A 23278-nucleotide genomic window follows, 5' to 3' on the forward strand; every position below is an offset into this window, starting at 1 on the left:
TTCATTCTGTTTTTCTTTACCTGGAACTGGGAAGAAGGAGAAGATCCGCAAAGGAACAACACAGAGTTCTGCAAAGGCAAAGTCCACTCCAATGATGTCTATCAAGATTTTCTCAGACACGTTGGGTGTCCAAAACATCACGAAACAGAGCTGGGGAGAAAGACGTCGAACAGGGTTGTGAGGAAAAAGTGTAAGCGGGTGAAAGGAGCAGGTCAGGTGTGGCACATTGCTTGGAGAGTTACGAAAGAGGGACAACCAGCCCGACTGGGTGGCGGGCGTGCTGGTCCCAGATCTGCCACCTGCCTGCTTGGCTGTCTTCTGACCACAGAGGCCCTGGTCCATTAGCCATGTCTGTACCCAGGGGACCCCCATGGCAGAGCAGATGTGGCTCCTCCAAGACTGGGTCATTTATTTCTGAATGGGTGAACAGGCCTGTTCAGAACCAGTGTGCTTTGGGGCAAGGGTTAAGGAGAGTGCCACACAGCTCAGCCAGTTCCACGTGGACATGTTTATTCACACAATTTTTACAGCTTTAACAAACAATAAAAAAAGACCGAAAGTACTTGGATGTGTACAGAACCACGCAGAATCAGCACACATAATGAAAAGGGAAATATTAGTATTTAGGGTAAGGATCAGCCTGTGAAACTTTCAAAGTCTAGTTAAGAGAATAAGAGATGAGACAGCAACAGAATGTGGAACTCTGGAAAGCAGATGGGCAGGTGGTAAACTGATGTAACAGACACAGGAAAAGGGAATCTTGAACCCGATGGGGAAAGTGGAGCTCTCTCCCCACCTCCCTTCCCCACAGATCAGAAAGTGCAGCACAGGTCCTTCCGGAGACGGGGCAGGGTCCAGAGCAGGATGGCTGGAAGTCAAGTTATTAAGCAATCCATCCACAGCTCCCCTTGCGCAGCTGGTGACTGCATCGCCCCGAATTTGACAGGAAACAGGAGGTTAGTCTCTGGATGAGGTAAAACAGAGGGGTACCTGGCATGGCCCAGGGCAGAGTTACTACAGGTTGAGTAACCCTTACCTGAAATGCTTGGGACCAAAAGTGTTTTGGATTCTGAATTTTTCAGATTTTAGAATATTTGCATTATACTTACAGGTTACACATCCCTAATCCCAAAATACAAAGTCCAGAATGCTCCAATAAACATTTACTTTGAGAGTCATGTCAGCGCTCAAAAGTTTATGATTTTGGAGCACTTTGGATTTTTGATTTTTGGATTAGGCATACTCAATCTGTACATGGAAAACGGGGGGATTAAGAGAAGGATGACATTTGCCTGTTCGGGCTTCCTTCCTCTTCTACGCTCCCAGAACAGGGGAAACTAGTTAAGTCCTTCCCAGGTAGGGGACTGGAAATGGTCTCTGAGGAATCTGACCAGCCCAAGAGAAAAGAGGTAAAGTTCCTGAAAATTAGTCTCCCAATGAAGCAGCCGAACTTCAGCAGCCATCAGTGAGGCCCTCGCAGGTGAGAAACCCTATCCTGGTGTTTACAGCTTCCAATCAACTACTAATCTCAAGGTAAAATGGGGTGGGGTGGGGGGTACCTGGCATGGTTGAGGGCAGTAACTAGTGCCCCACTTACCAAAATGAGCAGGCAACCAGGAAACCAGACTTTGACAAAGGCCTCCAATGTGAGGAGGTCAAAACTGCGGAAAAAACTACAACTTAAGAGGAAACAAAGACAATAGAGAGAAAGGGAAAAAAAAAAAAAAAACTTTCTCCACTGATATCCCCAGAGAAATGGGAGAAGACACTGTACCCACGAAACAAGAACAGAAGGAGAATGTTATAAAAAAGACATTCACACTGGATGCTGTGGCTCATGGCTGTAATCCCAGCAGTTTGGGAGGCCGAGGCGGGTGGATCACCTGATGTCAGGAGTTTGAGACCAGCCTGGCCAACATGGAGAAACCCTGTTTCTACTAAAAATACAAAATTAACCGGGCATGGTGGCGCATCTCTGTAATCTCAGCTACTTGGAGGCTGAGGCAGGAGAATCGCTTGAATCCGGGAGGCGGAGGCTGTGGTGAGCTGAGATGGTGCCACTGCACTCCAGCCTTAACAAAAGCGAAACTTCATCCCCCCAATCCCCCCCCCCCAAAAAAGACATAGAACAAAAAAGATAAAAGCAGAAAGGAAAATTCACAAGTTAGCAGTAAGATAAGTTTAGGGAAGCCTACCACAGAGAGCAGAAGGACGAAGGCATGCAAATGAAGCACAGGAGAAGAGAGTTAAAGAAACAAAGTCCAACACCCAGATAATAGGAGTTCTGTAAAGAGGGGACAGTGGACGTCTCAGACTGAAAGATACCAGTTTCAGGACTGAAAGGGCCCATCTGGGGGAGGTGGTGCAGTGCATGGGAAAAGCCCCATCAGGGCGCATCACCGAATACCACTGGGGACACAGCTTCCTATGAGCTTCTGGCCTCAGGCTTCTCAACAGCACTGAAAGCTAGAAGACAAGGAGCAATAAGTTTTGAAGGCAGATGATTTCTACCCTAGAACTCTAAACCAAACTATCACTCAAGTGTGTTTAAAAGAAAAATATTTTCAATATTCAAGGCCTCAAAAGTTTTGCCTGCCATGCACACTTTTTCAAGAAGCTATTGGTGAGGGTTGCTCTGCCAAGGCAAGTGAGTCATGGAGTGGAAAAGGGCAAGGCATGGGTGAAGCACAAGACAAAAGCCAGGGAAATCTCTGGGGCGGAGGTAAAGGCTGCAATAGGCCCACAGGTCAGCTGATCTTCCCTGGAGCAGGGAGAAAAAGGCTCCAAGAGAGGCTAACTACCTAATGTGCTTGAATACTTGAAAAGAGATTTATACCACGAAGGGAAAATGTGGGAATAACTTAGTGTGAAATACACAGAAAGCTAAGAAAAATGATAATTGAGACAATTATTAAGTCCAGGAAAAATTAAAGCTGTTTGAGAAAGGAAGGGAATCAGGGCTCAGCATCAGAGTTTATCGTAGTCAGAATCCATCAAGAGTTGGGGGTGCCTCTGGGAGTAGGAAAGGGACTGGGGGAAGTGAGCAGCGCTGAAGAGATGGGCTGGGGACATGGCTACTGTGAGTTACGATCCTTACAGAGCTGACTTGGAAAACTTGGTGCTAATTTTAAAAACCTGAATTTTAAAATCCAACAACATAACTTTGGAAGATCCTGTTGAAAACTTGCCAGTTTCATCAAATATTTATCTCCTTTTCTTAAAATGCAAGTGATTCTTCTCTAAAATAAAACTGAATACATTCTAAAATGAATTAAGAACAGAACACTAAAATTTTAGAATATAACATTCTTTTAGGCTCTGAGTACATTAAGTTTCATGGAATTAGCCAAGCTCTATTTACTATGTCATGTTGAAATATTAAAAAAAAATACACTGGAGATCTATTATAAATATATTTTGCTTTGTAAGTGCAATAGAGCCATTCCCCTATGTATTTTCTGCATCTGGTAAAGTATATTCCACTGGTATTCAAAAATGGTAGAGGTACTATCTCATTTAATCCTACTGCTTGATGACAGTACTCACACCCCATCTTTGACGTGAAGGAAAAAATCCTTAGATCTAGCAACTTGGAGCTCAGAGACTTTATTACCTGAATGCCCTGGACAAGTGGCCCTGTCATCTTTTCCCACTGCAAAGCTACTAGCCTACAAGGGTGAGACACTGCACACAGTCATAGCCCCGGTTATGGCGGCAACTTCACGTTACAATTCAAAACAACACTGAGCATGGAGTTAGAACACTATTTCCCTGTCCATATCCCATCCCCACAAATACATGGATCATCCCTGCTTCCAGCTTTGCTTTATATTCAGCCCCCAATATATCCCATAGCAGTAAAACTGTAAAGAATTGAGCTAAGGGATGACTGCCTTACAGTCTGGGCTGGCTCTGTGCCTACAGAAAGTAAGCCATTCTGTGTTTATCTAAGGGTTAGACAGAGACCTAGGCCACACACTGCTAAGAACCTTAAGCTTCCAGGGGAACCATTAGCATGCTTTGTTTTGCAGCCAGCAATGATCTGAATGTGAGATAATGCCTCACACAAATGTTGCAATTCTCTAGGCTTTGCAAAATCATTGTAAAGTGGCTCTTCAGTTACAAGAACCAAGGAAAAAGGGGGCTGTAATTGCACGTCAGAGAGAAAGATGGCGGAAATAGGCCTCTGTGGCAGACAAGCTGGGTAATCCCTGCTCTGGGATCCCTAGTTGGGTCATGTTCACCCAGAGGCGTTTTCCCGTCTTGTAGAAGATCAGAAAATCTTTGGAGCGGGGTGGGGTGGGGGGTCTTGAGGACACGATAGTGAGTGTGCCTACATCACTTGACACATTGACATCAGTATCAGCCAAGCTCTGTAGGTGACCACAGTTCTGGTACCTTGAACACAACCACGGAGTTAATTAAGGTTTGATGGATTTCCAGTAGGAGCTTCCTGAGATGGTGGCTCAATATTCCATTTCTAAAATTCCACAGTATGATCCAACCTGGCACCAGTCACTCTGTTCTTTATCTTGGTCTGTCTGTGCTGAGCACACCCTAAATGCCCCTTATCAAGGCCACATGCCAACAGAGGTGCTTCTTCAGTTTTCAACCACACACACCTACAGCCCAGACTGGGTCTTCGCGGGGTATCGGAACTGGAAGCGGTTAGTCTGATCTGGGGTCTGAACAATCACAGGTAACTAAAGGAAAGGAACGCCACATTTATCAAAGTCTCCTTTTTCTTCCTCCCTGAAGTCTCTGAAGCTCTTGCTGTGCTTCCAGTAGGAAAATGGCACTTCACTTTTCAGCAAGTTTTTCAACGAGTGGATATTTCTTGCATATATAACTTAGGTATACATATAACTTAAAAAGGAATACATTTAACTTAGAAGTGGATATGGTGGGCTGGGCATGGTGGCTTATGCCTGTAATCCCAGCACTTTGGGAGGCCAAGGCGGGCGGATCAGAAGGTCAGGAGATCAAGACCATCCTGGCTAACACGGTGAAACCCCGTCTCTACTAAAAATACAAAAAATTAGCCAGGCATTGTGGCAGGCGCCTGTAGTCCCAGCTACTCATGAGGCTGAGGCAGGAGAATGGCGTGAATCGGGGAGGCGGAGCTTGCAGTGAGCTGAGATCGCGCCACTGCACTCCAGCCTGGGTGACAGAGCGAGACTCTGTCTCAAAAAAAAAAAAGAAGTAGGTATGGTGTGTATTAAAAGCTACAATACCTATCTGCAGGGGAGCTTTCCCTAGCTTCCCCTAGGCAAAGTACTGAGCCCTAGCATAATAATCAGACTACATTTAACCAGTCCATTTGAAAAAACAGGACGCTTTAGAAGTTCCCTTGACAAAGAGTATCAGGAAGTGTCATTTTAATGAGTTCACCCAGAGTAGTCTCAAATCAGAACATGCCTCCCAGTTGACCATGATGTGCTGTGTTCCTCAAATATTTGCAGAGCCTAATGACATTGACTTTTCGAAACCAGCACACACCCCTAATAATCTCCCACCAATGAACAAGAGTCGTTCCTCTGAGCAGCTGCAGAGGTGGGTTTTCTGCTGTCGAGTTTGCTGTCAATATTTTCTCATTAGGACACAGCCTTCAAAATCGAATAGTCCACCCAGTGCCCAGATCTTGGTTTTTCTATTTATTCTTCAATAAAAGGAACCTGGACTCCTTGGAGAAATGACTCATTCTAGGACCAAGGCAGAGAATATGCAAGATGATTCGCTTGGAGTATCTATGGTACAAGAAGGAAGGACGTGTCCCAAAATAAAAGAATGGGAACACGGCAAAAGGACACAGAATCCAGGCAGAAGGAGCTTCCGAATGGCCAAAGCAAAAACAATTTGGGCAACAAAGTAAGTACAGTAGTATTGAATTATATCCCAAAATAGCAAATAAGTATCCATGAGTCCCTAGGGATAGAAATTTAAAAATGGCAGAGAAGGGACAAATGTCCTGCACAGAACTCTAAATAATTCATTAGCTGCTCCCCTCTAAGGTAGGTGGAGCAGACCTTCCTGCTCCTTCTGAGGAACTTCCTTCTGAAGAGCACAGTGGGGAGAAAGGAGACGCGTCCTGACAGCAGAGGAATGCGGCAGACATGACCCCAGCCATGCAATCAAGGTCAACATCCATGCACATAACCTCGATAAGATGTGATGACAGTGGCACTTTGTCGCCGTGGTCTTCCTCCCCAAAATCCCTAAGCCCAGTCTTAATTATAAGACAAACCCCAGACAAATGCACATTGAGGGACCTTCTACCAAATACCCGAGCAGAACTCCTCAAAACCATTGAGGCCTTAAAAACAAGGAAAGTCTAAAACTCTCGGAGACCAAAGGCAGCTACGGAGGCATGATGACTAGACATAATGTGGTGTCTTGGATGAGATCCTGGAACAGAAAGAGCTCCTGAGAAAACAAACCAGTGAAATCTTAATGAACCATGGAGTTTAGTTCACAGTCACACACCAGAGCCGGCTCCTTGGTTGTAACACGTGTGCTGCAGTAAAGTGAGTGAGGGTGAGGGGTCTATGGGAAGTCTGCACCATCTCCACAATGTTTCTGTAAATCAAAAGTTATTCTTTAAAAAAAAAAAAAAAAAAAAAAAGGTTAATTAAAAAAAGAAGGGCTGGGCATGGTGGTAGATGCCTGTAATTCCAGCACTTTGGGAAGTCAAGGTGGGAGGATTGCTTGAGGCCAGGAGTTCGAGACCAGCCTGGACAACACAAGACCCCATCTCTACAAAAAAAATTTAGCCCTGTGTGGTGGTGCATGCCTTTAATCCCAGCTACTTGGGATGCTAAGGCGGGAGGATCGCTTGAGCCCGGGAGGTCCAGGCTGCAGTGAGCCAAGATTGCGCCACTGTACTCCAGCCTGAGTGACAAGCTCCTGTCTCCAAAAATTAAAGGAGAAAAAAAGAAGGAAGAAGGAACAAGAAGGAAGAAGGAAAAAGAAGAAGGAAGAGGAAGATGACGACAACTCATAACTCACTTCTCTGTTATTTGACAGACTGTGATTCATTTTCTGAGGACCAATCATTGACCGTGAAAGTGTCTGCTTTTAACTCTGAGGTGCTTACGTGCAGCCCAAGACACATTCATTTCTAGTAGAGTGTAGTCCCCCTCAGTCTCTTATTCTGCATGATCAAGGGGTAGACTTCCTCATTTCTTGAATCATATTAACCTGTTTAGAAACTAACCACCACTGGGCTGCAGCTTTTTTATTCACAACCTTAAAATACAGTTTCCAGTCAGCATGTGAGCCAGTCACAGTTTCCAGGGATGATTTAGTTGAGCCTAACGTTGATGATGACTCGGATCAATGAGTAATTTAACATTTTCGTCCGGGAGTGGTGGCTCACGCCTGTAATCCCAGCACTTTGGGAAGCCGAGGTGGATGGATCACTTGAGGTCAAGAGTTCGAGTCCAGCCTGACCAACATGGAGAAGCCCCATCTCTACTAAAAATACAAAAGTAGGCAGGCATGGTGGTGTGCACCTGTAATCCCAGCTACTTGGGAGGCAGAGGCAGGAGAATCACTTGAACCCAGAAGGCGGAGGTTGCAGTGAGTTGAGATTGTGCCGTTGCACTCCAGCCTGGTTAACAAGAGTGAAACTCTGTCTCAAAACAACAACAAAAAAACACAAAAAAGAACCCAAACATTTTCAAGCAGGCCTTAACTGTATGTCGTCATTCTGTGTTGGGGCAGTACTTGACTTTTATTTCTAAATCTGTATATCAATGAGCTAAATCATGAAAAACTTTGACCACATATTAAGGTCCCCCAATAGGATCGGAAGGATCAGTTCAGTGATGAAGGAAATCGCCAGCTTTACAGACAGAAGACCCCTGGGTCTTACTACGCTACAGTCCGAAGCAGAGCTTGGTTTTCTGAGCTAAGAACCACGGAAGGGGGATTTGAACCAAGACCTGCTTCCTCACTGGCAGAGTGGGCCATGCATGGTCCCTGAGCTGCCCTGGGGACAATCTGAGTCTCTTTCCAAAGCATTTGGAACCGGGATGTGAAGCAGCCAGTTGTCCCCATCAGCACGTGAACTGAGAAACACGCCAACCTGGCCACAGTGGGATGGCCATTTCTGTGTGTCCTCGGAGAATTCCGCCCTACAAGGGCACTGCCAAGTGCTCGGGTCTTGATTTAATTTCCATAAGCTCTTAACCACATTTTGAGGAACTCACAAAGGCTTCTCCATTGCCCTGAATAACTAGAATTAGCAGTACATGAGATTCTTATCCTTGCAGTTAGAAAAAGTCAAACACATGTAGCTGTTGTGAATAAAAATCGCTGGCCCTGGACATCATTTTTATTTGGTGCTTTTGCTTGGAAAAAAAGGTTCAAAATACCTTTTTAATTGGGTTGAAGTCCCCACCGGGCAAGCCAGTGGTTAGCCCTCGGCAACACAAAATGTGAAGAGGAGGTTAGGGCTTGGCACTGGCGCCTGACTGCCGGGCTGGCACTCCAACCCAGCTGTGTCTCTGTCTGTTGTCTCTAGTCGAGTTCCTTGAGCACTCCAGCCTCAGCTCTCTTCTTTCAAACGGGGATGGTGTCTCCCTTACAGGGATGCTGTGTGGACTGGGCTGCCCAGAGTGCTGGTCTGCCAATTGTGGACTGGTCCACACTGAGATAAGCAGTTGACTCCATAAAGTAAATCAATGCCTGGCTTCCTTAAGAAAGTATTGCCATCCAAACAACGCCAGCTGAACTGGACATCATGCCTGGTGACCAAGTTGATTCACATTCCAGTGCTAGCTTCTTATCCCATCACGGATGGCCAGACCTCTGGCACTCATCTGCAAACCCTGAGCCTGCGAGCACTGCAGTTTGCACAAACCGCTTTTCCAGCACTGGCACACCAAACGTGATCAAGGGATGTCAGCTGTGAGTATTCCAGAAGGTTTCCTGGGACCGTATTCTAACAAAACACTAGCAGCGGAGTCCTCTGAAGGTGGTAAGATTAGGACTGATTGAATTATCCTCTTTGTACTTTTCCGTGGCTTCCACAAAGAACATGTATTCTTTTTATCAGAAAAACATTTTTTTTTCTTTTGAGATGCAGTCTTGCTCTGTTGCCAGGCTGGGGTGCAGTGGCACGATCTCGGCTCACTGCAATCTCCGCTTCCCGGGTTCAAGAGATTCTCCCGCCTCAGCCTCCTGAGTAGTTGGGACTACAGGTACGTGCCACCACGCCCAGCTAATTTTTGTATTTTTAGTAGAGACAGGGTTTCACCATGCAGAAAAAAACATTTTTAAATAAAACAGACCCCTGTAGATGTCTTCACAGATATCGTCAAACTTCAAATGTGCTTGGGACAAGAATGTGAGAAGTCTTGTCTTGGGGGAGGGGCAGCTTTCAGAAAGTGGCTGTCAGCTTGGTTTTCACAGCCACCATCTTGGGAAACCATGACCCACATCACCTCATGAGGAAGGCACACTGATTTGATATACTTAGGGGTGGAGGGGCCAGCACAGGGCAGGACACTATTAGATAGCACACAAGCTGTCTTGCTCGACTTTCCAGAGAGTTGACGCAGCCTTCAGGAACGCTGTTTTTGGCCTTTTGTTTCTTAGCGCCAGACTGCACCAGCTGCATGCACATAAGGAAGGGGGACAGTTCACGAAGGGCTTCACAGGTCATGGTCACGACTCTGGCTTTCACTCGGAGGGACGTGACAGCCATGGCAGGTTGTGGGTGGAGGAGAGGCAGGGCAAGCGGGGGAAGGGCAGAATCAAGGATCCCCGTCAGGGCTACTGTGACCATCCAGGTGAGAGCTGGCAACGGTTTGGACTGGTGGGGAAGGGAGAAGAACCAACGTACAGTATGAAAGACAGGAGCTGGGGAAGAGTGACGGGAGGGACGCTGGAGGCGTGGCTGCCCTGTCCTCACAGTGGTTTCCCGCTCACTTATGAGCTATCCCATGAGCTGGATGGGGCCTCTCTAGGAGGGTTCCTAATGTTTGCACGACTCAGTACATCCCAAATTGAATGACATGGAATTCCATCAGGACACACTCTCAGATTCCCAACTTAGAAGGAAAAAAAATGCCATTTTACCAGGGTGAATTGCCGAAAGCAGGCAATATGTGAAAGTAGCAAATGACTCCCATTTCTGGGGATCGGTGCTTAAGGGGTGCATACCTGTAGCAACTGCCAGAAGGAATGGGCTCTTGGGATTGACTGACCTGTCCTCAGAAGGGTGAAAAGCCACGTGTTCCTGAGACAGCATGTGAGGGGACGATGGGAGAGAGGGACGCTTCCACGTCCGCGTCTTCCTCAGTGGGAGAAAGTAGGGAACCTCACAGGAGGGATGATGACGATTACCAACACAGGCAGTGGGGACATGGGGAGGAGTTTTTACTTACGGTCAGGCTAGAAAAATTCTAGTTGGCTAACATAGGGGTAGCAACCCACAACTTACATTTACAATAGATGAAAGTAAATGACATCTATTACCGGGAGAAACAGAGCTTGGTTTTCTAAGCTAAGGAGCTTGGAAAGCATATTACAAAGTGTTTATGTAGGATTTGATACCTTCCATCTGGCTTGTTGATAATCATAATAATTATAAATCTTGAATATTTTCAGAAAGGAGTTGATGCAATCAACTGTTACAGCATATTCATGGTAAAAAATCAACATTTTCAGATATAGTTTTATAACCAGCTCTTTGAAGAATATGAAAACTAAATCATCCCTGCTATCATCTAGGTTTAATGAAATTGCCAAATGCACACACTGCATGCAAGCAAAGTGTCTTTCAGATCCAGACGACTAATTAATCTAGTAATGCCGTGTTGGTGGAAAGAAATGACATACCTCAAACAGCAGGGGGCGCCATGCGCCAAGCCCGCAGAGGGTTGTCCAACTCCTATTCCTTTTCTCTGCAGCTTTAATCCTTTCCTGGTTTTTCTCACAGGATCTGAGGACTATTGAAAAAGTTCCACACCCCAACTTCTGTTTAGCCTTTCCTTCTCCTTGATTATTAATAGTCAATTTGGAACTTGTTTGGGGCTGGGGGAAGGGGACATGGGGAGTGACTGTTTAATGGGTATAGGGTTTCAGTTTTGCAATTCAGTTATGGACAGATGGTGATGACAAGCAGCAATGTGAATGGACTCCACTGTCCCTTTAAAAATGGTGAGGTTGGTACATTGTATGTGTATTTTCCTACAATTAAAAAAAATCTTAAAAACATTTGGAACCTGCTTATATCAGCACACTGTGTTCATTTGCTCGTTGTCTAAATGACAAGTGTGCATCTGCCCTGGTGTCTTATGATGAGGGCTTAGGTAGAGTTTTAGGGACTAGCCTTTATTGTCTTCATCTCACCTAAATTCCCCCAAAACAAACCAATCAACCCCTCAAATCTCCTATACGTGCTGACATAAAGAGCAAATGCCGGATTCCTGAAGCTTCCACAGAGAAGTGCGGAGGGAAGGAAGTCACTCTCACCAGTCACTCACTATGCGCCAACGGCGCTCCATATGTGATTCTATTTCATCTTCATACACTCCCCAGATAGATGCCTTATTAGTTGAGGAGGACACAGGGCCTACAGGGACTGTGTGACTTGCCCCAGGTCACTGGCTGGTAAAGAGGCAGGGGTGAGAGTTCAATCCAGGCCTTGGGGCCGCAGAAGCCCTGCTTTCTCCCTGTTTCCAAGATGCCCTAGGCTGCTCAACGGTTCAGGCCCAAGGGTACGGTGAGGGGCACCAAATGGGAAAGTGCTGAATTCCATTAATTCACCTTTGGTTCTTTTTTCATCCCCCATACACAAGAGAGGCATTTTCTTCCAGTGGAGCCGGGAACAATGGGGCGGCAGTCTCCACCTCATGGCGTGGGGGTGGGGTGGCCCAGCATTAACAAAGCCTCAAACAGGCTGTCTTTGTTCCAGACAAAGGGTCAGCATGGTACCACCGCTGGAATATGGCCTTTAGGATCCGCCCAAGAGGGCTGAGTGACAGCTATGGCTTGGGGGAAGGTTGCCACAGGAAGGTGAGACAGGGTCATTCTCATGAACGGAATTTCTAACTTGGAACACAGGGCCAGGGGGGCAGAGTCCTGTTGGACGGCAAGTTTTACTACAAGCTCAGATTCTGCTACCTTCTAGTACGTGACAGAAGGACTCAGAACTGACACGCTTTACTGAGATGCAGCTGCAAATAATGGTGTGCAACCAAGAAGATGGAATCCTTGGGGTGCTAGCCCAAGCAGCGGCAAGACAGGAGCAGGACACGGAAGGGCACGGAAGGCCCTCTCCATTACACATGGGCAGTAGCTAAAAATGCGAGTGGAGGAGTCCATCCTGACCTGCAAGGTGCATCCAGAACTGGCCCTGAAATGATGAAAAAAAGCCTTTTTTTTTTTTTTTAGGACAGTCTCGCTCTGTCAGCCAGGCTGGAGTGCAGTGGCACGATCTTGGCTCACTGCAACCTCCACCTTCCGGGCTCAAGCAATTCTCCTGCCTCAGCCTCCCGAGTGGCTGGGATTACAGGCATGTGCCACCACGCCTGGCTAATTTTGTATTTTTAGTAGAGATGGGGTTTCTCTGTGTTGGTCAGGCTGGTCTCGAACTCCCGACCTCAGGTGATTCGCCCGCCTTGGCCTCCCAAAGTGCTGGGATTACAGGCATGTGCCACCACGCCCCACTAATTTTTTTTGTATTTTTAGTAGAGACGGTGTTTCACCATGTTGGCCAGGTTGGTCTCGAACTCCCGACCTCAGGTAATCTGCCCACCTCGGCCTCCCAAAGTCCTGGGATTACAGGCTGTGCCACCGCACCTGATCAAAAAAAAAAAAAAAAAAAAAGTCTTCTAATTGAGGAAATGAGAGGCAGTGCCAGACAGGACCCCAAACCTCTGACTTCTAGGAGGTGTTTCCTTTTTCTGTGCCTCTGCCTCTACCTGCCAGCTGCGCCTTCCAAGAAGAGGTGGCCAGAGCCTGGGTTCCACTGGGACGAGGGGCACTGTAAATACTGAAACCGTCTGTGACCTGCCACCTTGCAATGGTGGGGCAGGCTCTGGCGGGGAGAAAAGGGGTGGAGCCAGAATTCTGGTTTCTAGCTTTGGGAATGACGCTTCCCAGCAAGCGCACGGAAAGGGGTTAGCTCAGTGTGTCCAAGACAAAGACCTGGACAGAATGGATTCTTCAGGCTGCTTCCTTCTCTGATGCTGCCGCTGTTTGTTTTCTTTCCCTCCTAAGTTGCTCTCTCTGCGGCCTGAAGTTCTGAAGCTTTAGGACAAAGACGTTTTAAATACTAAACACCTTTATCCTGAGTTCCGCAGGGGCGCCTGCTCTGGGATGGCACCTACTTCCCTTGGGCAGGCAGTGAAGCCCAACAGAAGCAGCCCGCGGTGCTGTGATCCATGCTGGGTTCTACAGAAACAGCACGCAAGGAGGGGACCTGACCAGGCCACTAAGCCCCTCTCCTCTCCGGCAGCCTCCAACCTAATCCCTTCTCCCGGACAAAGTTTCTCCCCGGAAGCTGGAGCAGGAGGGCTCACAGCCTTGCTGGAGGGGACGATCCTGGGCTGCTGACAAAGAGAGTGGCCATGGCTTCTCGCATTCACAGGAATCAGGGAAAAAAAAATTTTTTTTAAAAGAAATTAAGGGAAACAGATTTCAAAACTTATGGAAAAGAGGCGAATATGATCTAATAGCACCAGAGATTCTAAAAGAGGCTGAAAAACTCTCAGAAGACAAATTCTCTCCCAATAACCAGAAAACAGGCCACGAGGAGGAAACCAGAAGGCATCTGAAGGCCTCGTGGTCCCCAGATGTGGAAGTGGGTACTGGGGACAGCAAAACATGCATCCATGCCTTCCCCTGCCCTCTTGCAGGACTCCCTTACCCAGGTCCTGGGACGCCCCATGCAGAGTCGACCTTTAAGGGCTTGCAGCCTCCAGGATGGGGCTGACGTGTATGTGGATGCGCCCAGCGTACTTGCCAGCAAGAAGCGAGTGCCAGGAGTGCAGGAGACGGACCCCAAACCTCTGACTTCTAGGAGGCGTTTCCTTTCCCTGTGCCTCCGCCTCTATCTGCCAGCTGCGCCTTCCAAGAAGAGGTGGCCAGAGCCTGGGTTCCACTGGGATGAGGGGCACTGTAAATACTGAAACCGTCTGTGATCTGCCACCTTGCAATGGTGGGGTAGGCTCTGGCGGGGAGAAAAGGGGCGGCGCCTGTCTGTGCCAGGGAGAGGTTGATAAGGAAGCACCTGCCTGCCAAGAAGCCCGACGGGGCCCTCGAGGCCAAGGCAGCAGCCACGGAGGCAAAGCACAGAGCGAGGGGACACCGCTGCATGGGAAGCTGGAGAGGCGGCCCAACATGGGCGTGAAAGGCCATGTTGTCCTCCGGGGGCAGCGGCCAGTGATGAAGGACTATCTGGAAGGCTGCTGGTGGATGGGTGGCTACTGAGAGGGCTCATTTCCTGAGGATCTTTATCATTTCCAAGTCAGCCATGGCTAGGAGGGAGAGGCGGGCTGAGGGGGGCAGCCTGGTGCACACAGGTGTCATGTCTATGGCAGGGTCTATGGTGGTACCAAACGATGCGTCCATAAGAACATAAGAATTCCCATAAGAACAAGGTCGGGAGGTGAAAGCCCAAGTGCTCGGAGTAAAAGTGCTCAGACCCAGAAAAAGAGCTGTAAAAAATGTGCCATGAGAAAGAAGGGAAAAGGGAGAGCTGCCAGGGGCTGGGGGTACCGTCCAAACCCCTGCTCTCTGTCTGCCTTCTCCACCAAGGAGGGTCACCTCAAAACTAGCCAGAAGAGCAAACCCAGCCAAGTGGGATCTGAAGACCGACATTGACAAGAGGGAGCAAAGCATTCTGTTGAGAACCGTAAAACTGTGCAAGTTTCCCAGCATGAACTCATCTGTGGTGGAAAGAAAGCTTAGAGAATCAGAGAGAGGCTGGGAGCCTTGAGGTTGGAAATCCTAGAAGGGCCCAGTCCTTGACTGGAGCTTATGGGTCTTGTGTTTATCCTGAGAACAGTGCCAGGTGGCTAATTTAAAAAGCAGATACAGCCTTAGGCTGCACTAGTGAAAGTGATGGGCTGTTGTGTTCTGCTCCACTGCCTAGGCGTTTGATGATTTCAGCAATGCATACGGCCACAGCTGTGTGGGACAGGGCGATGTGGGGAGAGATGAGACACACGGGAGGCCCAGGGAGCTGCGTGAGTGTCACGTGAACAGGGGTCTTGAGGGGTCCTTAGGAAGCGTCACATGTGCCCCACAGGACCCAGGTTTCTGTGGACACGCGGATGTTCTCTCTCACCTGAGGACTTCAAAATGTTAACATGCTTCCTAGGCCCAGCTGCAACTTAAAATCGGTCCTTACTGGCATTTTCTATTATGTGGTTGTGTCTGCAGTTCTATCAGATGTCTAGTCAGAGGACTCAACCTATTCATTCCCCTCTTTTTGTGTTCACTACAGCTTGATGGAGAACTGGCATCTCTGTGTTAGCAAGAAGATGGGGCTCGGGTAGCACCACCTGTGCCTGGGATTGGGATAGCAGGGGGTGATGGGTCAACTAAAGAGCTTCCCCATGGAGAAAAATGGTGCATACAGGGGTCATGTCTGTGGCAGGGTTTGTCTATTGAAGGTGTGTGTAAATCTACCCATCAAGAGACTGGCTTTTAAAAAAACAACACCCCCACGCCCCCAAACCCACACAAATTTGAAGAATATAAACTTTTTATCTATAAGATACAGATATATATAATTCATAAAATTATTCCTTGGCATAAAATATACCCCTAGCCACTTATGTACATGTGCAGCCCTCTTTCCCTATGTTAAGGATCACTGAGTGTCCCGGTGGTGGAGGTGGTGGCCGCGGAGAGCTGGCATTCTTTGCATATAGCACATGCTAGGTATTTCACTAAGCTTTTACCCCTTTTAAAGTCTTAAAAGGTGAGCAATTCTTATTGCCTCTGTGTGGCATCTGGGGAAACTGAAGACTGCAGTTTTGAGTGACTTTCCTGAAGCCACTCGGCTAGTGAGTGGTGGAGCTTGGATTTGAACCCAAGCCCTGTGGCTCCAGGGCCCACACCTATAAGCACCAAGCTATGTAGCCAATTCCAGCTTGACCTAAATCCCTCTGCCTCCATTCCTCTTCCCTCCTTAAATCAACAGACACAGACAGGGCAGTCAGATGTCACCACAGCCAAAGGTGTGACAGGCAGCCCCCCCCCCGCCCACAGCTGAACCCATCTCCAGTTTCAAAGGTGGGAACTTGTAAGAGATCAGTAGTGTCAGCTCCAGTGCGTGCACCCTGGCCCTCTGGAAACTTCTTTTTTGGTAACAATCAGTTCATTCTTCAAGCCACATCAGTTAAGAGCCATCTCCAGGGAGGACTACAGGCCACTGAAAACTGTCTGCCGCCCGATTCACAGTGGGCAGGTTTCGAGGCACTGTTTTTTGCCATATGTGCTGTTTCTCGGCAGCGCTTTGTGGTTCTTTTAGCCTTGCACGGGACTCGGAAGATACAAAAAGACCCTAGAAGAATTTCATGGCACCACTCAAACCCGTTTACCTTACTGTGCCCGAGCAAGTGGGACATCCGACCCAGAGCTGGGGACACAATAGTCAGCCTTTAAGAGAAAATGAAGACCCTTTTGAGCAAAGACCACAGACTAGCTAAAAGCACTTCACAAGCGCTGCCCATAGGTGCAGGAGACACCCAGGCCTGGGAGAGGGAAGCCAGTGAAGTCTCTCCTGTGCCCAGAGTGTTTTTTGTTTTCTTTTGTTCCTGTGTCAAATGATATGTTACTTCATCAAACTTACAAAATGGCCATTTAGCATGCTCATCAGCTGTTTTAGATCCTCACTGTGCTCATTTCACACACTGCTTCATGTAATTACCTCTATTTGCTAATTTTTGAGGTATTTTGAGATCATTTACACGGGCTTTGCTGGGCTCCCTGCCTGCTGCACCTAAGTGAATGGCAGGCCATCGGGAGTTTCAGGCCATGGGGAAAGTGCTCGTGTGCGGAGCCCCATGTGCCTCAGAGCCTCCGAGCTGGTGCTGGGCTCGGAAAGCCAAGAGGCCAGAGGCACCACATCTTTGCTTTCTCCACGTTGATGGCACATGTGTGTCGGGAGTGTCTGGACTAAGCACCCCGTCAGGCTGATGTCTGGTTTCTGTACACTGTCTTTAAGCTGAGACTAAGAAAACCAATTTTTAAAAAACCTGTAGGGAATCATAAGGTATTAATCATGGAAGTCGATCAATGAAGCCCTACTGAGTGACTTCGCCACTTGTGTGGGATGGCAGTTCGTGACTGACCTCCCTATTGCTAGATGTGAGTTCTAAATTTCTCTTCGAAGAATCAGTATGTCAGTATGTTCAATTCTTTGCCTTCTACTTTTAAACTTAACTTCCTCATAAAGCAACCTTTTCTGATTACCTGCTCCACCCTGACTCATTCCGATTTCCTGTTCTGCCATAACCATTTTCCCCCCAAACCACTCACCCCCGGCACTCTCTTTAAATTAGCCAATCGGAATTAGTTTAGCCCGTGCGGTCTAACCCTAGCCAACAGGGAAACAACACAGCAGCAGGGGCCAAGTGCGTCAGGGATAAGAACCCCTTCCCCTCCCTTGTCCATGTGTGCGCTCACCATTGCTCCATCTGTAAGGGCACATCCTTCTATAGAAGTACGTTGCCTTGCTGAGAATTGAAAAGAAAATTTTATATTTGAGTGCTATTTCTTTTGCAGCACTGAAACCTTGTAACACTATGATAGCTCTGCTTCCACAGCAGTGAAAACCGAAAGAGCGGGGCTGGGCACCCGCCTCTTTGAGGTGGGACTCGGGTCAGGTGCAGGGATCCGTGGGGCCCAGGCTTTACTTCCTTAAGGGCTCGGAGGGGCTGGTGAGCAGTGTGTGTCTGCAGGCCCAGGGTATAAACGTGTCTTCCCTGTTGCTTTCAAACTCATTCAGGTGGTGGGCCCCACGTGGGTTCTTGGCAGAACATGGGTGTGTATTGATATGTTAAACTGAAAAATAAGTAATTTATATAATTTTATGCCAAATCAGATTACCTTTTATAAGGTTCAAGTGGTAAATAGTAGAAGAGGTCAAGATTTTGAGGCAATCTGTGGGGGGTTAAATACAAATGAATAAAATTCTAGCAACTTATTTTGTTTCCTGAAAATTGGAAAAAGATTTCAGTTTTTGAATGTTTGTAGTGGCACAGGTTAGTCCTGGGCTCTGCAAAGACCTTGTTGAGGGGCACTGCATTATTCGATGAATAAAAAGCAGAAAAAAAACAAGAAGCAAAGTAACTTAAATCTAGTCCTGGTACTTCTATCAGATGCTATGATGTCAATACCCCCTGTCCCCACAGAAACCTTTGGCAAAAATATCATTAAGCATGTAAGTACTGGCACAGGTTACCTGTATCAAAATAGCTCATGTTCCCCATAAATATGCACACCTACTAGGTATCCACAAAAAACAGAAATTAAACTAAAAAATGCAGACACAGGGCCACACTGCATAAAGTGTTATATTTCTAAGCAAATCCTCTACTCACACGGAGAATCTGGAAATAAAATAATAGAGATGTCTCATGAAACTAAAAGGAGATAGAATCTAATAAAAAACAAAAACAAGTGAGTTGAATAGTGAGAAGTCTGGTTCATCAATCCACGTAGCCTTAAGTGACGAGAAGATTCCCTCCTTTCAGAAATCACAGTTGTTAGCTTGCCAGGCACCCAAAACAAAATAACACAAACTGGGTGACTCTGAGCAACAGAAAATTACTGTCCCACAGTTCTGGAGACTGAAATCAAGGTGTGAGCAGAGCCATGCGCCCTCTGAAGGTGCTAGGAAAGGGTCTGTTCCAGGCCTTTCCTGGCTTCTGGTAGCTCCTGGGCTGAGGCAGCAAAACTCCAGCCTACACGTGGTGCTTCCCCTGTGTGCATGTCTGTGCCCAAATTTCTTCCTCTAAAAAGGCACCAGTCATAGGGGATTATGGGCCCACCCTACTCACCTACCAGAACCTCATCTTAACCCTATTTCCAAGTAAGGTCACATTCTGAGGTACTGGGGGTTAGGACTTTAACATAAGAATGTTTGGCAAATCCAATTCAACCCATAACAATATAGAAGGTTCCAGGTTGAAAGCAGGTTCACGGTCTCCCTTTAACCCCCCACTGACTGCAAAAAGCAAGGCTCAGAAAGATCCAGAGTAAAAACCTATGTTAACTTTTTTTTTTTTTTTTTTAAAGAATCAGATCCTTAAATACAAACAGCCATTGACCTCAGATACCCTTGCACTCTATTGCGTGAGGCCACGTGGTTTGACTGGCACACTGTGCCAGCGTGGCCAGGCTTCCTTCTCTCTCTGCCTCAAGTGACAGCAACACCTCCCCAGCCCCACCACATCAAGCAGCCTCCATGTGTTAAAGCCAGTGAAACCAGTTATTCGGGGACCAGTGGATGTAGTCTGGGGGCCCTGGCACAGTCCCATGACCTCTGCATAATCAGAATGTGGGTGTGCGGGGCCAGCCCTGGACAGAGTCCCATCTACACCTGCCATCTTGAAACAGGTCAGCTCACCAAAAATCAACCAGTGGATAACCAATTTGGCCAACCAACAACTTGGCAAATTTTCTGAGTTTTAAGATCTTGTCTCTTTTAAACTCTTCTAAAGTTTATAGCCATTTTTTACAGGAAGGATAGGCAGGGCCCCAAGGGCTGGGAGGGCCCCAGGGTCTCTGGGGCCTCCACATTCTCCCTGTCTGTAACCCCACCTCTGCCATTCTGCTCCAGCTTTCTCTGACTCGTCACCTCCCCTCTTTTTCTGACCAGTCTCTCTCCCTTCTCCTTCTGACCTTCACGCTATTCCACCTCTTTGACATTCAGTCACTCTCCTTTCCCTGATCCTTGTTCTCCCCCTTCTCTGACTTTCTCTGAATGTGGCATCCCAGGGGTGCTGGGTATGGTCATGTAGGTTGTGCACTGCACAAAAGTGCCTGGCTGGCTCTGCTTGCCAAGATCCGTCTGGAGAGATCCTGTTTCCATTGTGTGCTAATGGTTTGGGGAGGCCTTAGCAGAGGCCAAGCCAGTGCTTTGCATGGATTCTTCTCTATGTCTCCTGAAGCAGAGGGTCCCCCTCTCTTGGCACTAACTCCCCAAAGTACAGCAGACCAGAGAGCTTGAGAAGATAAACAGCAGATGTTCTGAAAATGCCATTGTGAAATCAAAATGGAAACTAGTCAACTAAAAGCATCCAAAGGTGATAAAAACTTCTGTTTATTAAAATATGATTGGCTATGGACTTCAGAAACAGTTTTAAAAAGTCATGTTTTGGGTAAATTGGCAAATTTGGTAAACTTAGCAGCCTAATGGGCTGGCTTTCACCACTTGGCCTGGCATCCAGGAATAGGGAGGTCTGTTCCTCTTTTAGGACACTTCTTCCCCACCAAAAGGACTGTTGGAAGATACAGCCCATGCCGGTGAGTGGTTTCTATCTCATCCCCACATCCTGAGTCTAGGACGGCATCATGATAGGCCCCAGGGGTTTGCAGGAGGCTGGGTTTCTGTAAGTTCAGCCCTGCAGCTGCCTTCCCCACGTAAGAGAAGGACTGTGGTGCCTGCTCCTGTCTTGTGAGTTCACTGCCGCCTCAGCCTGTGGCTCCAGGAGTGTCTACCTAGAGAAGCACAGCCTTTTAGGGCACACTCACTGTCACTGTGTTCTACAGCCAGTCACATGAGCGACAGAGGCTGCAGCTGTCCAGGAAGGCTCAGGGCAAGGCGACCACTGGCTCTGACTCCAGCACCGGTGGAGGCACCTTGCATGGTGAGGCTGCGACGCAGTCTCCTCTGCGTGGCTGCAACCCCGCACGCTCCCATGTGAAAGCAGACCCTCTGAAGCCGTTCTTCCAAATGGCTTTATGCTGCGTATATTTTTGAAATGTGCTTCCCTTCACACCAAAACAGCTGCTTGTCAGTCCGCAGGCTCCTCGCTAACCTGGGTTTGCACTGTGTCTGCTCCCTCGTTGCTATCAAGGGGATTCCGTTTCATCTGACAGTTCTACTGTTTTGAAGCCAATCTTTTGGATCAACTAAAGGTACCCCCTTTCTCATCCTCATGCCCATCAGATGGTTTAGAGAGATCAACCAACCAACCTCTGGCTGAGCATGCTTAACTACGCAGCTCTGAAGGACTGAAAGCAAGATGCTAACGGAAATCGCGAACGTTTCCATTTTCCTACTCTACACCCCTCTGACTTCAGCCCCTCTTCCACACTGGGCAGAAGACATCTGCTGCTTTTCTTAAAACCCAGTGGTCAACAAAACTGCTGGATAAGAGTACAAGGGCAGAACCAACTTCTGGAATAGGACAGATACTCTAAATTTAAATAGAAAATGTATAATAGGGAATAAACGAACACGTCATTGTAGCATGCTGAAATGAGCCTCTTACTAACTGTCAGCAGTGACACCACTGTATTTTTCACAGGCAGAGGCAGGTGTTGAACTCCAAATGTCAGGGCCTGGGGAGGGGGCTGTTCTGAGGGAAGGATGCATTTTGATTCTGGACAGTATACGTTTTCCTTTGAATCACTAAGTCATTGGGCGTCTACAGGATCCTGGGGGTCAGCTCTTCTCAAAGACTCAGGGACAAAAGTTGATTTTCCCAAAGCAGCCGAGTGCGGGAAAGCGTGCTAACATTGGGCAATGTGTGGAGGGCTGTGGCATCACTACGCAGCTCCTACTGTATACATAGAAGCATCCGCTGAAATAAACACCAAGTGTGCTGCTCTCAAGTGTTTCAATGACCTCTGCTTCATTAATTTCCTGACATTAAGAAGTTTCAAAATTCAAAATTCAAAATTCAAAAAACAAAAACAGGCCAGGCGCAGTGGCTCATGCCTCTAATCCCAGCATTTTAGGAGGCCAGGAATTCGACATCAGCCTGAGCAACTTAGTGAGACCCCTGCTATACAAACAGTTAAAAAAAACCCCAAAACCAAGGAAAAAGAAAGTAGACTAGAAAATCAAGGGCCTTTTAAAAGCTTTTAAGATAGAACAAACTGAGCATAAATGAGAAGATTCCCATTCACAAGAGTGAATGCTGTCGGTACCTTACTGACCATTGTCTCATAATTAGGGATTAGTTGATTCCTGTGTTTGTTAACCTGTTACTGTGACCTTTCTCAGTGTCGAGCAGGATGCTAAGCCCTGGGGATAAAAGATGACATTGCAGACCCTGCCTCATGAAGTTTGGGGCCCAAGAGCAGCACAAGATGTGCAAGAATGAATACAGTAAGAGACAGAATAAGGTGAGTACTCATTACAGGGACAGTTTAATGTTTAATTTAGAAAGAAAAATCTCCAGCTGGGCGCGGTGGCTCACGTCTGTAATCCCAGCACTTTGGGAGGCTGAGGCGGCCAGATCACTTGAGGTCAGGAGTTCGAGACCAGCCTGGCCGATATAGTGAAACCCCATCTCTATTAAAAACACAAAAATCAGCCAGGTGTGGTGATGGGCGCCTGTAATCCCAGCTACTCGGGAGGCTGAAGCAGAAGAATCGCTTGAACCTGGGAAGCAGAGGTTGCAGTGAGCCGAGATCATGCGACTGCACTCCAGCCTGGGTGACAGAGTGAGACTTTGTCTCAAAAAAGAAAAAAAAGAAGTATCTCTCTTTATATTTTTTTCTATGTGTCTTTCAGTGAAAACTCCTTTAGCCAAGATGTTGGATCAATTGATTGAATCATCATAAGGATGGTGTACGTGAGACCCTTCCTAAGCCACGAACTCAAATACTGTGGTTTTTAATGGGCAAGAAACCACCATTTCAGGCATGGTGGCAAGCGCCCCAATCTGGATGCCTAAGGGCCAATATTTGTTCCCACTCTCTGGGAACAGTGTGGTTCAGAGGACAGGGCCCTGGAGAGCATGCCCTGCAGGCTGGGCTGTAGCTGGTTCTATTACTGGATACTTGGACAAGTCACTTGTCCGGTGTGAATCATTTCCTTTTCTGAAAAATTATGGGTTTTGACTAGTTCATCTCCAAGTTCCTTTCTGACAAAGGGTTCTGAATCTCTATTTCTAGAAGGTGAAAATTTACCCTGAGAAACTTCAAGTCACAGATGGTTTTTAGATAGAGGATTAGAATAATAAGTAAAGCCTCTACCTGGGAAATGTAAGCATTCTCCCAGATTATAAGTCATTATCATTTCAAAATAAACTTGCTGCAGAATATTTTTTTTTAGAAGTACAAATTATTGCCTGTG

The 23278-nt window shown here is 47.2% G+C and overlaps 1 protein-coding gene across 1 annotated transcript in view; it reads right to left on the reverse strand.

The window, feature by feature from the left end:
* ANKH (ANKH inorganic pyrophosphate transport regulator) overlaps window positions 1–23278 on the reverse strand; it is a 174609-nt gene that overhangs the window by 11799 nt on the left and 139532 nt on the right. Inside the window, exon 9 of the mRNA XM_003263146.4 lies at window positions 21–150. Coding sequence (XP_003263194.3) covers window positions 21–150 — 130 coding nt within the window. The remainder of the gene's footprint in view (window positions 1–20; window positions 151–23278) is intronic.

The sequence above is a fragment of the Nomascus leucogenys genome, chromosome 6 (genome assembly GCF_006542625.1).
Source record: "Nomascus leucogenys isolate Asia chromosome 6, Asia_NLE_v1, whole genome shotgun sequence".
Taxonomy (NCBI): domain Eukaryota; kingdom Metazoa; phylum Chordata; class Mammalia; order Primates; family Hylobatidae; genus Nomascus; species Nomascus leucogenys.